The following is a 17356-nucleotide window of genomic DNA, read 5'->3' as shown; positions in this document are numbered from 1 at the left end:
TTAAGTGCCAAACTCTAAAATGTCAGTAATTATAATGGAAATCTTTCTGAAATATATACTTTTCCAACTTCTCAAACAATTCTTTTAAATGTAATTTAACATTTTCTTCATTATCTAGTAGTATTAATTAGAGTATTGGTTTTTACATTGTTGTAACACATTGATGCCCTCAAGATTTTTTAAGGTGTCCATCCTTCTAGTAAATTTCTCTCAGCTTCTGTTTCACACTTTAACCTTGCCCATATCATCCTGTTCGTACTTAATGTCTATAGAACTGAAGACTGCCAGGAGAAACCTAGATAATGAAATCCATTAAATCAGTAACTTAATTTTACACAATTCTAATTCAGTAGGCTCAAGGTAAAAAGCAGGTGGGTCTGATCTCCTATGAAACAAAATGCATAAGGTTAATGATAGCTGTTTCCTTCTCTTTTTTTCACTGGCTTTTAGGTTTACAGCTGTGCTCTGGGTTTTTCAAGTGCGAAAGAGACAACTGACAATTACTGAGCTCCTTCTTCTATATGCCAGGAATTTAATGTAGTGTATCTCATATATACCCTGTAATAATTCTAAGAGAGATAAAGTATTTATTATATTCCTAGAACTGACGGGAAAACACGCCTGCAAACAGCCAACCTGCTCATGGCCATACCATCAGTAGGCTGTAAAAGCCAGGGCCCTAACGTAAGTCTGGTTCCAAAGCCTTGCTTACTCAACCATTTCACACTGACTCCTAGAAAGGTGTTTCTCAAGGTACATTTTAAGAATCACCTATGTTAGAATCATCTTGGATGCCTGTTAAAAATACAGATATGGCAACCACTCTGCACTTGCTATACAGGAATTCTGGAGGTAGGTTCAGGAAACCAAATTTTTAGCAAGCACCCCAGGTGATTTTAATACACATTTAATGTCTGTAGAACAACTGTCCTAGAATACATAATTATGAAGTCTCAGTAGAGAAGATAAACATTATCTTTCATTTCCTCCTGCAACTTGAGTCCAACTTTCTCAGCGGCTTCATGGGCTCCTCCACACTCGCCTACCTCTTACACTGCCACGCGGGGTTATGCTCTAAATCCTGGTCCTTTCCCACTTTACAGTTTTTGCTGGGCAACTGCACCTGATTCCAAAGATTAAATTCCTATCAATATGCTTACAACTCATAACTCCCATTTTAGTTCAGCTTCAGAACTGTACACCCAAATCTTCATCTGCTCATGACACGTGTTTTATCCCTTGAATGCCCTACGGCTACAATGAATACAACATGCCCACAGTGGAGGTCATCTGACCCCTGCTTCCCCAACACTTAATTAGTGTTCCCAACACTGAGCCTTCTTTTCTGTCCTCCTCAGTAAAAGGCACCTCCATTAACTGAGCCCCCAGAACAGAAAACTAAACATTGTCTATTTCTCCCTTTCCTTCATCAGTTGTCCTCATGTTCTCTCCCTGCACCCCGCTACTGCTTACCAAAAGCCAATCAGTCCTATTTTTCTTCCTAATACGCTTACTTTTTCTCTTCTTTTTTTAGAAAGATTTTATTTATTTCTTTTTAGAGAAAGGGGAAGGGAGGGAGAAAAAGAGGAAGAGAAATACAGATGTGTGGGAGAAACACTGATTGGTTGCCTCTTGCATGCCCCCAACTGGGGACCTGGACCACAATCCAGGCAGGTGCCCTGACCAGGAATCAAACTTGTGACCTTCGGTTTGCAAGACAATGGCCAAGCCACTGAGCCACCCCAGTCAGGACTACTTTTTCTCTTCCTTATGGGCTCTCAGAAAATATGCTTAGAACGTCTACTACTTTTCCACCATTTAAAAATACAGCACAAATATAGCAAATAAATAATTCCAAATCATGAAGCATCCCTATAAGTAGTGGGCATTAGTGATCTGAAGATCCCCAGAATTCAAATATCTTTCCTACTTTAGTTCTGGGACTGTTGGGGGGCATAGCCAACTTCCCACCACAGGTGCTAGAGGGAGTAGATTTTCCCTGATCCAATCACCCAAGCAGATACTCCACTTAGGAACTGAAACTGAACTGAGTAACAAAAGAATCAGAGGAGAGCTCAGAACCCATTCTTGGGGCACTACAATTCACCAATTGGTGTCGGTGCACAAGGGCAACATCACAGGACCAGCTATGTCTGCCTGGGGCCATGTACAGGGCTGAGTCCTTGACTGCTTTCTGAGCCTGGCTGGTCAGCCTTCCCATCAGTTCTGTGTGAGAGCTGATATTCTGCCAATAAATCTCCCTGTCTATGTCGTTAAACAAAGTTGGCTTTTGTCGTTTACACTGAAAATGCTAACTTGGTACAAATGGCTAGCAAACAGAAAGATATGCAATGTATTCAGAAATTTTCAATGTCTGCTTCTTATATTTAAAGACCTTCTTACTGAATAACCTAATATTATTTTATAAGTATTAGTGGTGATTTAATTAGCAGGCAAGAGGAAAATATTCACTTTAATACTAAACCCTTTTAATGAACTTTATCGAACTGGTCAACAAGTTCTTCTGGGCTTTCAGTTAAAGATATATGAACATTTACTTTTGTTTTTTTAGCTTAACGAAATGCAGCTGCTAATGCTAATTTAGAAATATACTTCTGCTCTTTTGGGTTATACTGTGAGGAAATATCAAATTATGACTATTTAAGTGAAAAATACTATATACTACATATATTTTTATTTAAGAACCCCAGAAATGGCCCTGAATAATAAATAAACACAAGCAATATGTATGAATCTACAGGGAAATATTTTAGTTAGAATTAAAATTTTTGCTCCTGCGATCTGACAGAGGAAATTTTAGGCATTTTCAAAACTTTTTTAAAATTTAAAATAAATATCAAGTGGTTTTTATATACAGCCACACATTTTCAACAATAGATATAATTAGGATTAAAAAACAAGGTAGATCAGTAGATGAGTGGATAGAAAAGCTGTAGTACATTTACACAATGGAATACTACACAGCTATAAAAAAGAAGGAATCCTACCTTCTGAGACAGCGTGGATGAACCTGGAGATTAGTACTAAGTGATAACAAGCCAGTCAGAGAAAGAAAAGTACCATATGACCTCACTTATATGTGGAATTTAATGAACAAGGTAAACTATGAACAAAATAGAAACAGAGGCGAGGACACATGGAACAGATTGACAGCTGACAGAGGGGAAGAAGGGGACTGGAGAAAAGAAGGTGGAGGGATCAGACAAAGACCACACATGCATGACCCACAGACAGAGAGAACAGTGTGGTGATGGCCAGAGGGCAGGGGGCACAGGGACTGGGTGGAGGTATACAAAGGGGGGTCAAAGGGGACAGTTGTAATAGTGTCAACAATAAAAATAAAGTAAAAAAATAAAACTAACAGATAAAATGTTTTTTATTGTAATTTAAAATAAACATCTGAAAATTAAAAAGAAAAACAAGGTAGCATAAGGTAGCTGTGAATGGAGAACAAATAAATTACGGGCATTTTTGTAGAATGAGAATTTAAAGCTCTGTTTCTACTTTTTTTTTTACTATATCCATTGTTTTTCTCTGCAACTGAAATACAGATAATAATTATGATATGGTCCATCAGACAGTCATAACTTATAGCTATGTTAAGATGAACATTGTACAGAGTACCTTCCTACCCTACAGATATCACCCTCTTAGAGTCTCCTATGGTGACTGGAAAATAAAGGACACGCCTGCTACTCGTGCCACATGAGAGCGGTTCAAGCATCTCAGATTCCCTGCAGCTCTTCCAAGGCTTAAGGTGGTAAATGACCTCTCTGAACTCAGTTACTGTCAGCTTCGGAACACACCTTTGCCCTCCGTCTCACCCTCTTTGACAGCTGTCAACGTGATCTTCTCAACATGCAGTCAGATTCTCCTGCCATCTACTTACCTCCAATGCTTACACACATTAACTGTCCCTTAGACAGGAAAGGCCAAACTCGTGACATGGAACAGCTTGCCCCCACCCCTTCCTGGCTCACAGCCGTCACTCACCTACTGCCCCTATGAGCCAGCTTCTACATATCATAATGTTTTATGGGTCCTCTGTGCCCACTCCTGCGAGTGAATATATTATGCCACTTTGTATTAATAATACCTGACATACAGGTTTTCAAAGAAGGTCTATTGGTATAGATGTTGCTTTATCTATTTATATATACACAGATAGATAAAGCAACATCCATATATCTATATCTATATAATAGTTATAACAGTGCACAGTTTGATTTAAAATACATCTACCTTCAATCTCTACATATCTTCAACCTATATATGGATGTAGCTGTATTTTAAATCAAATTGTGCCGTCATTTATTGCAAACCAACACAACTTGTCATTATCAGACCCTTCTTAATAAGCCTTAGTTTGTATCTACATGTTGATGGGATCCTACTAAATAGCAGATGTACATTTTAACTTCTCCATACTGTTACAAAATCTCAATAAAGGCAGAAAATAAAGGCCTTTTATTTAGCATTTACTGTGATAAACTATAAAGTTAATATCTGTATATTGAAGGCCCCAAAACCTATAAAATGGCAATCACTTGATAAAAAGTAGATCTAAGTATCCCTCTTTCTTAAAAAATAACAAAGGTATTATCTTTCTATACACAAACAAAACTATAATATAAACTTTGAAATATGAGTTCATTGATACATCTTACACATAGTCACGATACAATTATAAAATGCTGATGCCCTGACCCAGGGATACGCCTCTATCAAATGAATCAGGAAAAAAAGAGAGCATTTATGCTATTACTGAAGTTGCCGCTATAAAACAACCCAACTTCCAACTGTACAAATACTCTGTTCTTTAACAATATTTTTAAAGTAGTCAAAGAGAACTATGATGCTATTTTATCATCAAAAGATACTTTTTCATTTTCATCCAGACTGAACAGATACATCCTATTTTTCCTGTCAATGGTGAGGTTGAGGAGGAAGTGAGAGAGAAGAGGTCAATTTAAATAAAAGATTTTATTTCCTTGCTAACCTAAAAGTTTCATTTAAATTACTTGTAATAAGCCCATTTTCTTATTACTTTTATTATATATTAAAAAGATACAACACTGAAAAAATTACAACCCCCGATGTAATCAATGACTTCTAGTATACATTTAGGATGATGTGGTAGGACCAAGCCTGCCTATAGCTGCCACATGCTGGATGGTGTTCAGATTTCCTCTAATTGGAGAATGGCGGTAGGGACAGCAAAACCTCCGGAGCAGGAAGAAAAGAGAACACTACAGAGTAACCTCTCCCCTTTCAGAAGTGGGAAGAGATAAGAAAGGTCCATAATGCTGATTCAAGATCATATGGAGGTTAAAAAGAAAAAGGGAAAAGCAGAATGAAACGTGAGTTTGGAACAGGCTCCCAAGGGAGCCATCACTGGCAGGCGTGTTGGAAGGGCTGATGATAACTGAGCTGTGGGAAGAGCGTGCTGTGCGGCTGGAGAGGTCTGCCCTGACCTGCAATCGGCCTGGCAGTGGTAGCCCTGCGACAGCTTTTCCTGGCTACACTAGTTCAGTATCCCCCTGAATGATCTGTGGACCCAGTCTCTATCCATTCCAATCCACCCTCCAGGATGCCATTACAATCACTGCCTAAAAACTAAATGTGGTCATTAAGCCCTGTTCTTAATCAGATCCTAGCCCACTCCTTTAGCCTCATGGGCCTCCTCCCCCTCACTTTATTATGCTCAGTCTTGAGTCAGCTTTGATCTCATGCAAGGCTTTTTGCAAGTCAGAATCTCTGCTGTCCCTGCCTGGAACACCCATTTTACCTCTCATCACCTGACAAACTCCTCCTCATTATTTAAGGCCCAATGTCCTCTCCACTAGGAAGTATTCCTGAACTCCCCTGGGCAGTTAGCCACCCTCCTTTGTGATCCAAAGATATTTTATTTAAATCACTTACTATGGCTGGTTGAAATGATAGGTTTATCCACGCAGCCCCCACCTGCAATCCTACAACTTCCTCTCTTCTTCTTACTTAAACTGTGAGTACCTCTAAGGCAGGATTATCTTCAGATTCCCAGTGCCTAGTATCTAATAGATGTTTAGCACATAAAAATGAATGAATGAATGAATGAATGAGTGAATGAATGACTACCTGGAAGGCAGTCTCAGCATCTAGAACCAAACAAATTTGATGAATGAGATTCAAACAATCAAAGGAAGAGGAAGGAGATGAAAGGATGAATGTAATTTTATGAAGTGATAAAATATGTACTCTCTCTCTATATTTATTACTGAAGGACCCCAAATGGCCATGAATAATAAATACAGGTAATATTTATGGGTGCAAAGGTAAGTGCCTTATTTACCCCAGAGGCTGGAACTACTCTTTCTAAGCCATTACTGTCTTGATGGGTTGAAATGGTTTTTGGCACACACAGAATGTTAGAAAATATGAACTATGTATCTGTCAAACAGTAACAAAGTACAGTTTAACCTAGTAAGTGGTATCAACTCCTTCTGTGCCTCTATAATCCATTTATCTAAATCCCACTTAGTTGGAGGATTATAGTTCTCATATATCTAAATAGCTTTCAAAAGTTTAGGTAAATGGTTCACACATAAGGTAAATAAGACTGGACAAATTAGTTATCCAATTTCACAAAAGAAAATAAAAATTTCATGAGACATAAATTTTCCTGGAAAGAAAGAGATACAAAGGAAAGAAATGAAGATCATGACAAGCAAGCAATTAAAAATATCTAAAGATACATTTTAGAAATAGAAATGTATCCCACACCCCCAGAAGGAACTGGCCGAGAATTCCAAGGAAGTGACCACAGAGAAAAGAACCACTAAACGCAGATATGAAATCTCCATGGAAAGAGGAGGCTTTATAGTAACATGAGAGTTTAAAGAAATATAAACCAGACCTTTAGATGTCCCATAAAGAACAAATGCTAGAATGCTCATTTTTAAAAAGCTGATGGTGGCAGGGTGGGCTAAACGGATCGCTAAGTAGACAAAACACAAACTGCAATGAATGTTGTAACCAAAGGTCTCATCAAGTAAGACTAGAAATGGGAATGTAACTAATTAACATCCCCCCAAAGCTCCTAGAATTTATTTATTGAATATTACTTTGAAATAAATATAAACACTGATAAGGTTTTTGGAAAACTCTTGCCAATCTTTGACCTAACAGTTGGTAAGCCAGTTAGGACCAGGAGTAGAGGAAACAGACATTAGCATTCATTGATTCTTAAAGAAATTAGAAATGAGAAGCCTAACTGAATAAAAGTCACAAGGTTTTAAAACCTCCTTCCTCTGGTCTTATAAAATTGAGGATATTTCTTCACAGAAAAGTCAGATCTTGATCTCAGTTCACAAAGCAGTACAAAATTCTGTTTCTATAATAGCAACACATATTAATGACCTATGAAAACTATAACTGAACTTGGACTCTAAATTCTCAGACCAAATCACCTACTTACCCTTAGCAGAAGAAAGAAGGTTACCTGGTGAAAGTTATTTATAGTTTACACTTCGCTGATGCCATTATTACATCTGAACATATTGTAACTGATGACAGAAGACAAACTACCACCTAGCCAAAACGCCAGGTCAGCTCCGAGCATCATGCATGCTTTTCAAATCTACCTGAAATACACTCAACATGTCTATCCAAGTTTATAAGAAAAGCCCCCAGAATCTGCAAATAATGTCGAATAAAACATAAATGTCCAAACAACGCTGATAAGTAACAATACTGATAAGAATTCCACAGGAGAGCTTAGATTCTGTGATATTAAACTTGTACGTCTTTTTTCTCCTTAAGTGTCCTTTATGGACATGAATGTTAGCTATTTCTATACATCACTTACTCTACAATATTTAACTTCTGATCTTTTCCTAGAAAAAAATCAAAAGTAAAAAAGCTTACATCCTTTAAATTTCAATATTTTACAATGACTTTATTTGTTCAAATAATGAACTGAAAATTATATGAACTATGACTAAGAGATGTATTAGTTAGCAAATGGAATTAATTATAAAATGTATCTCATTGTTTCTAGGTTAATACAGTGACAATGACGATTAACAGTATGAACTCTAACCATTATGCTTAGGTTTAAAGCCCAGATCTGCCATTTACCAGCTCTGTGACCGTGAGCAACTTACATAACCTCTCTGTTTCCAGTTTTCCAAGCAGTAAAATAAGTGGGGCTAATAATAGTACCTTACCACACAGAACTGTAGTTAGGCAAGATAATATAACGGAAGTGCCCAGACAGCCAAACTTTCACAACCCTAATGGTCTTAACTTCTCCACAGAGATTCTATAGCTATAGCCTGGATGATAAATATTTCCTAAGCTGAAAGGCCACATAGGTGAAAGTTATCTTATCTTCTTTCCTAATTCAACAAAACATAATTATATTAACTTTTAGGGCATTCTGGATTTGAAGAATTTGTCAAATAATGAAATAGAATTATACATCAGTCTTAGGCTATATTTTTGAAGTTCTCAGTTATTCTTTCTCCACCTGTCTGCAGTTTACTTTGTACCAAAAAGGAGGGTGAAAAATGGCTCCCAAACCCTCATGCAACGAAAGTTGAGAAAACCGAACCCCAGTACCACCTTTGTCACTTCCGTAATAGTAGAATACTCCTTTGCTGAGAGCACACCACCGTTTTTGCCATTCAAATCCCAGAAAGCTGTGATCTGCAATGAAGGGGGAAAGGGTACAGTTTAGCTAACATAACATCACATGTGTAAACACAACACCATTTCTTCATTGTAAAGGATAAGGTTAGTTAATACGATTTCTAAGGTTCCTTTTTAGCTTTAGAATTCTAGGACTAATGAATTTGTATCTTCTTTTCCAAGAGACAAAAAACAAAGCTAAAAAGAATAAAGTGAAGCAGAGACGGAGCTGCTACATTTATGGGATCAGCAGCACCACTAACTTGCCTGACAGGGACGGTCAAAAAAGCATTTGACTCCAGGACCTGGAGATAAGTGATTCATCTGGGTCTTATTTTCTCATCTGTTATGAAAAGGCGGGTGGGGGGGGGGGAGGAGTTGACTTAGATTGTTTCTGTTATCTCTTTCAGCTTTCAGCTTCAGCTAAGAAAGCTAAGAAAAGCAAATGGAATATAAATAGAAAGGCCTAAAGGGACTCCCTGGGAGATACGCAGAATGGTAATGAAGAGACTTTCTGCCCTTCATTTCCCATATCATAACACCACCTCCATATTTCATTTCCATTATATATTGGTGTTGAAAGAATGGGACCACATGGTCAACTCCCTATTATCAAAGCCACTGGACAGGAATACTGAGTGAATAACAGAAAATGGCAGAAAGTACGCCAGGCTCGAGCTGGACCATAGCACACACGGTGTGTGTCAGGTCAGGCACAGGGTGACCTGTGTGCAGTGGGGTCAGATAATGGCATGAAGTCCCGCCGCTGAGATCACAGTCCTGGCCTGCCAACCTTCCTCTGACATGCAGGAAATAGCTCCTGAATCATTTACAAATAACTGAGGTTGATCACTAGAACCCTTACCAAATGTTTCATTCTAAAAACTATTTGGAGCCAAAAATTACTTTTTTGGGGGGTTTGGATAATGTCATCTAGATTTATTTAGAGTCATACAATTCTTCAATCACCCCAAGAGAGTACTGGTCCCACAATGCACACTGCAAGCATGTTCTATCCAAGGTTACAACTCTTTTTGTACAACTCCATTAAATCTTACAGTTTACCTTTTCTGCGTTTTTCCAGGTAGCCAGCCTTTAAAACAAAAGGCAGATCTTGTGCTGCAATTGGCGGAAACTGGTTTCCTGCGGGAGGTAGAAAAGAGAAAACACTAGTGAGTGACCCATGTTAGAGAAACCAAGTACCAGCTCTCATTCGATGCTGTGTACTTTTCATCACCCAAATTAATTAAATCCAAGTTTATTATTAGCTTTGTTTCAGATCCATTCCAAAGGGAAGACTAGTCCCTTTCCTCCTCCTATAAACCTCAAGAGAAAAAAAAGTTCTGTACTCCTGTATTTTAATATATTATGCTTCCCCAAATATAGTAAGATTATGATTGACTTGTAAAGGCAATACTTTTCAATCTACAGAGTAAGGGAAGAACTAGGAAACCACTACAAATAAATGAAATCAATCTCTGAAACAGAAGTGGGAGATTTCAAACAAACCATGTAAGCTTCTTTATATTTATGTTGGATTAACTCTTCAAGAACTTTGGAACATATTGACCCTTACTTGCATGTCCTTCTTCTTATCAAGTAAAACATAAAATGACTTTTCACCCAAAACAAATTCTAAAATTTTCTCAGTCTATAGCCAATATTCTCTCTCATTGTACTCACAGAGAAATTTATTTGTCTTTTTGCTATTTGTCCAATACCTAGGGTTTGTTTAATATACATGTAATTTTTTTTAAATGTAAAGGTTTATTGATAATAATCCCTTTAGATACTTTAGACTTTTTAAATTAAATTTATTGGGGTAACACTGGTGAATAACATTACATAAATTTTAGCTGTATAACTGTATAACACATCATCTATATATTGCATATTCTATTGTGTGCTCAACACCCAAGTCTAATCTCTTTCCATCATATACTTGACCCCCTTTACCCTCTTTATCTCCCCCCAAACCTCCCAAATTTTAAGTTCTTAAAGGAACCATTAATTTGTATAGCACCAGAAACATATAAATACAATACTCCTTGATGGCAGAAATTGAAGATTTGTAACATGATATAAAGAGTGTAACTGCTCTTTAAAAAAACATGAATTCTCACATTGTTTAGACCCCATATCACTATGCCTACAATAATCAATAGCATGCCACCATTTAAGAAGATTCATGCTGATTCAAAGAATTAAGGCTATGAAAATGCAGATATAATAATACAGGAAGGCTAATATAAACCTACTGGTAAGCAACAGAAAAGAGCTGCCAAACATTTGCCAAACACCACAATTACATTATCTCACCAAGGGAAACTATGCAACATAGCCAATCACCCAACACTCCAACAAATTCTCAATGACATGCTCAGCTCTGTTTCACTACCAAAATCACACCCTTGTCCCCAAAATAAGTTTAGCTCTAAACCTTAACCCTTTGGCACACAGCAGGCATTCAAAAAACGTTAGCTTTTATTAACTGTTATAGTTAAATATTATTATGTGTTAGTGTAACTGTAACTATTCATTTGAATGAATAGATGCCAATGTATACTTAAGACTAATGTTGCTTAGAGAAATTTAATAAGGGGAAAAAAGATTAGGTTACTGAACAAGTTAAGCATTGTAGTTACTGATTATTTTATTATTATTATTTTATTATTTTATTTTATTATTATTATTTTATTATTATTATTGTTTGTTTCAAACAAACAATAATATTATTGTTTATTTTATTATTGTTTGTTTCAAACATCCACATGAGGAACACTGACTGAGTGCCTCTCGCACATGCCCCAACTGGGGATCCAACCCACACGTCAGACATATGGCCCAACCAGGAATTGAACCTATGACCCCACCTGGTCTATGGGACGATGCTCCAACCAACTGAGTCATACTGTCCAGGGCAGCGTTACAGTTATTTTCTCCTTTTAGTTAGGTGAAAGTAGTTGATGGAGAAATTACTCCATTTCCAACTATTACTCCAACTATTAGTAGTTGAAGGGAAGAAAAGGAATTAACCTACATTATACAGCAGCCTTAGTATTTGTCTGTTTCTACTGCAGACGAATACTACATGGGCTCGCTTAAGTGGCCACAAAATTTCAGTACCCTAAGGAAATAAATGTATACTGACAAAAGACTAGTTTCCTTCTTATAACATGAATGTGCATTGCTTATATAATCATCCTACTTTTTTAAAGCAGTTCAACATACTAAACACTGAAAATAGCACCCTACTGGAGTAGGCAAGGAATGGGTCTTCTTCCAACTTGTAGTTTGGGGATGTGAAACAAACACAATTGTAAGAAGGTTGCAGTGTATTGAAATAAGCACTATCAAGTGCCTACTGTATTCCTAGCACCTCAGGAAGGGGAAAGGCAGTAGTGGAATCCAAAATTTCTTATAGTTAGGTTGGTATTTTAAAACAGGGCCACTGTTCTTATAAGATAATTCAAGGGTTCTAGAATGTCTCGAAACTTTTGCCTTAAAAATGAACTGCGTAGATAATGGATATATAGTCTACCAGCAAGCTAAAGGAATAAAGTGTAGAATCTGAACCATGGAGAAGAATTCCACTACTTTCAATATTTCATGCATTATAATTTTGTATAAAGGTAGAAAAATGTTTTCTGTTTCATTTCCTATACATTTCCAGATGATGTCCAGTAGCTTGTAAACATTTCTGGCAGAAAGGTACATTGGGTACTTTTAGAAAACAATTTATAAATGAACTTCAGTTCCCAGAGCTATTACTTACTCAGAGTTCATTATTCCACAAGTGCAATTTAATTACACTTTACTTGACATTTACACACACAAACTTAGATGTCATTTTCCCTGTTTCTAGAGACTCTGTAATAGATACAAAGACAGAGTTGCTAACACTTTTTTTCCTACTATTCTAAAAAGTTTTAAGTGCAAAAATGCACTCATACCCTTGTATAGCTACAAAACAATAAAAGAAAAAACTATGGCCTAGTGAGGGAGAGAAACCTAAACATAATGAGTGTAAATATTAAATGAAATGGTCTCATGATATAACAAGTACCCAGAATCTTAGTTTTACATTAATACTGAATTCAAGATGCATGGTACAGGTTAAAGAGGTCTGTAATAAAATCCCAGTTCTACAAATTTGTGACTTTCAACAGGCCACTAAGCCTCTCTGGATATCAGTTTCTTCATCTAAAACATGAAAAAATTAGGTTATAAAATCTCTAAGGCCCTCCTAATTCTGGGATTCCATGAAATATATCCATACTAATATTTTTTCTTGTACTTTCATGAACAAATGGCCAAGATCCAAGATGGAGTCAATTTTCAAAGATATTAAATGTGGAAACTGTTCACATTTTTTTGTACAGCAACTGATAACTTCTGTTAGATCTAGATAGAATTGTTTTGTCATTTTAAGGGTTTACTAAAAAAATAATAAATATATAAAGGTTTACTTTCTAGCTAAAATCTTGGTCCAGAATATCTATAAAGAAAATAAATACATAAATTAAATATTTTTTATATTATACTAAGTCTCCCCTCCACATGGAAAATTTGGAATTTCCAATCTTTTTAACCGTATTTTTAGTGGCAAAGAGAAAATTATTACTTTCAATGGACATATGAAACAATAACCTATAAGAAAAAAATCACTATAATCAGTACAAATTACTAATTATGTTACTTTAGCATAGTCCTTTCACAGAGCTTATTTTTTCACTTAACACTATTACTCTCTTCAGAAAGGATTAACCAATGAATATACTGACTAGTACTGGTGATGTCTAATGTTATCATAATATGTCCTTTAAAAATAAAAGGCTCATAACATGCTTAGACACAAAGATGGTCAGTCTAATTAGTAGAACCATAAAATCCCCAGGGAGGTTAACACTGGGGACAAGGGTTTAAACACTAACACACTGACCCATGTAATGCCACCGGGGGCAAAAGCAGAGGCTGCAACTGACAGATTTGCCATCTGTTAGTCTCTCCTCTCTCTGTAAAGTGGCAAGCCACTTTGAAAGCTACCAAGATAAAAATGAATAACTAGTAGGGTAATTCAAGTTTGTCTTTATTAGCTTTATTTCTTGAAATGGAGATTCCTATAGCCTCATGGGAGTTCCAATATGTCTTCAAATAGGATGATCTGAAACCAAAGAAGACACTTGCTATTCATATGATAGCTGTGTGCACGCAGGAAACACTTCACAAACACGGTCCAAAGATATATTAAGGGTTTATTCACAGTCCATTCAAAAGCTTATTATTTATATCAAAAATATACATATATAATTATGGTTGCTACCAACTCTCATGAAAGTCTACCAAAATATGTAAAATTCAAATGGCGATAACAGAACAATGAAGAGAAAAATTAAGAACCAGAATTAAGACAGATCTGAAATCAAGTGTGTTCATCAATATCCACTAAAATAACAGTCAAGAAGACGTACATCAAAAGTAGGATTATAGTATCCTTATCATTCACTTAAAATTGCTGCTTTTACTTTAGAGTATGCTTAAATGTATGACCAGAATTTGAACTATCTATCTACCGTATTTTTCAGACTATAATACTCACTTTCCCCCCAAATTTGGGGGGAAATGGAGGGGTGCATCTTATATAGTATGAATGTAGCTTTACATTTACATTGGTGAAATATTATGTTATTTATGTTATTAAATATTTTACCACATATTTTGCTTCAAAATTTTTTTGTATTTTCCTCCTCTAAAACCTAGGTGTGTCTTATGGTTCAAAAATATGGTTATTACATATTTGAAGATTGCTTTTTTTAAGATAAAATTTTAATACAGGACCGCTGTCCTTAGCTCATACATACAAAAAAATCTCTTTAAGATTTCTGATTCTTTGCTCTAATGGGAGTCCATAAGGTATCACATTTTATAATACATAAACATTATTCCTTATAGAATTAAAGAACGCTTTTTATCTAAAAATTCCAGAGCTACTGATTTGTAGAAATCCCTATAAGACTTCCTCAGTTATTTACAGTGATGGAAGCATATCAATATACTGAATCAGTCATTTAAAAATTTGCTTTAATATAATAAGAATTTCACTCAAGACAATGATATTCTTTTATATATTTATAATATAGGACACCCTTTATACTTTTATATTTTGGTAAAGGCCACTTTTTAATAATAGATCATTATATTTCACAGAAAAGATTTAAATAAAATTTTATCTTTTATATAGAATAACTTCTCAGATACTTTGTATCTGCCTATCTCTCTTTTTCTAATGTGGCTTAACACAAATTTATTATCCCACAGTTTTGGAGGTCAGAATTCCAGAAAGCATGGCACTGGGCTAAAGTCAAGATGCCAGCAGGGCTGTGTTCTGGAGGATCCAGGGGAGAATCTATTTCCCTGCCCATCTAGCTCCCAGAAGCTGACCTATTTCATTGGCTGCTGGCATCTTTCCATGCCCAAAGCCAGCAATAGCCAGTTAAGTCTTTCTCACAATGGCCTCTCTCTGGTTCTGATTCTTCTGTCTCCTTCTTCCCTATTTAAGGATTCTTGTATGTTCACTGGGCCCACCTGAATCACCCCTTATTGTAAGGTCAGCTGATTAGCAACCTTATTCCCCCTACAAAGTTCATATCCCCTTGCCATGCAACAACACATTCACAGGTTCCAGGGACCAGGATGTGGGCTTCTTGGGGAACTATTATTGTGCCTACTGTATCCTTTGTTATCCATAACAAGTGGCTACTGATATATATTATATGTGCATGTATCTGCCTGTATCTTAATAATCTTCTCTAAAGCAAGAGAAATTTAACATTGCTCAGGAAAAACAATAGCCTTTTTAAAAAGGTCTATGAGCCCTGGCTGGTGTAGCTCAGTGGATTGAGTGCGGGCCTGCGCACCACACAATTGTGGTTCAATTCCCAGTCAGGGTACATGCCTGGGTTGCAGGACAGTTCCCAGCAGGGGACACATGAGACGCAACCACACATTGATGTTTCTCTCCTTCCCTTTCCCTCTAAAGATAAATAAATAAAATCTTTATTAAAAAAGGTCTGTGATACATAAACACTTTGAGGAAATGAGATACAAGCTTTAAATGGAATACACTTTTCTCTTTAAATTAAAATAAAAATTCTAAATATATCAAAATTTTTACAGAGACTCTAAATAATACAAAATTAAATATATACGATTATGAGCTGGGGTTAATTTTAATTTGTTTTCTTTCACACAATAAAGTTGCCCTACTCTGATCTTGCATTTCAGAATTGTGGTTAAAACCCTGGGTCTTGGATTCAAATTGCTGCTTGACCACTAGCTGTGACTTAGACAAGTCACCAATATTTGATTTCATTAATTTCATTTTCAAATCTTTTAATGTAGGTAACAAGAGGACATATTATGGAGAATTACTGTGAAGATTTAGTAGAAGAGCACTTAAGATGACTCTAAGAATTGCTCTTATTTTTTTTTAATATGGCAACTTAAATTTGCCAAGTCCATTATTTCATACACCCAAACACAGAAAAGAAAGTTTAAAAGATAAACCACTACAATAAAATTTGAAGGTCAAATGCCTTTTAACAAAACAAATTCCTCCCAGCTACAGATATTTTAGAAAAAAAATCTGATGCATGAAAAAGTATTTGATGTATTATATATAGTAAAAATGAGTATAAATAAAAACTAACACTTGATTCACTTATTAAACAAATATTTACTGGTATATTATGTCCCAGGCCCCTTTCTAAGTATTACCTAAATAAACAACCAAAAAAGTAAACCCAACATCATTAAAAATTTGTTGAGAGCATTTTAAAAGAAACATCAAATAATTTATATATAAAATTTAAAGAATAACTAAAATTGATCTTATTCCTTCCTTACCTTTTCCATATGCCAAACTAAGTTTTTAAGCATCTTTCTTTTTAATCAAGCATCATCAAATGTAAATCAATATATTTATATATTTACGTATATTCATCAACAAATATACATGAACATACATCAGCATGGTAAATCCAGTGAAGTAATAATAACTGCAACTGCTAACATTCATTAAGCCTTTACCACAAGTTAGTTAGGCATGATATAGTCATCATTTCATTTTATTCTCACACATGTGCAAGAGGTAAACATTCTTAGCTCCAGGTTACCAATGGGAAATCAAGGTCACACACGGTAAGTGATGGAGCCAGCACCCAAGTCTGTCTAAGAAAGCCCATTTCTGAAATGCTATGTTCTGCTGTTGAAGGAATAAGTCATTGCCTTCTACAGAAACTGTATATGACAATATCACTGAATGACTGCTCTATGGCATTAAATGAATGGCAATTATTTATAATTAATTCAGTTTTAGACTCCTAGTCAAGATGGCAGCACCGGCAGACATGGCTTTTCTCTTCACACAACCACACTAAAATTAAGACTAAAGTATAGAACAATTATCATGTATAGTTGTTCTATATAACATGTATAAAGGACACACGGACAAAGCCAAAGGGGGTATGTTTGGGGGTGGGAGGTGAGGATGGGTGGGGCAGGGGGGAGTAAAAATGGAGACAACTCTACTTGAACAACAGTAAAAAAAAAAGCAGCAAGAGAAAAGAAGTTAGTTACCTACAGGAGAGTTCCCATAAGACCGTCA

General features: G+C 36.0%; 1 protein-coding gene across 1 annotated transcript in view; it reads right to left on the bottom strand.

Annotated features, from left to right (window-relative positions):
• SKAP2 (src kinase associated phosphoprotein 2) overlaps positions 1-17356 on the bottom strand; it is a 172470-nt gene that overhangs the window by 63940 nt on the left and 91174 nt on the right. Inside the window, exons 5-6 of the mRNA XM_037041260.1 lie at positions 9757-9834; positions 8626-8709 (exon numbers count right to left, since the gene is read on the bottom strand). Coding sequence (XP_036897155.1) covers positions 8626-8709; positions 9757-9834 — 162 coding nt within the window. The remainder of the gene's footprint in view (positions 1-8625; positions 8710-9756; positions 9835-17356) is intronic.

Source organism: Sturnira hondurensis, unplaced genomic scaffold (assembly GCF_014824575.4).
Source record: "Sturnira hondurensis isolate 20B ecotype Veracruz unplaced genomic scaffold, ASM1482457v3 Scaffold0002840, whole genome shotgun sequence".
NCBI lineage: Eukaryota > Metazoa > Chordata > Mammalia > Chiroptera > Phyllostomidae > Sturnira > Sturnira hondurensis.
This window is presented reverse-complemented; position numbering and strand designations above follow the sequence as displayed.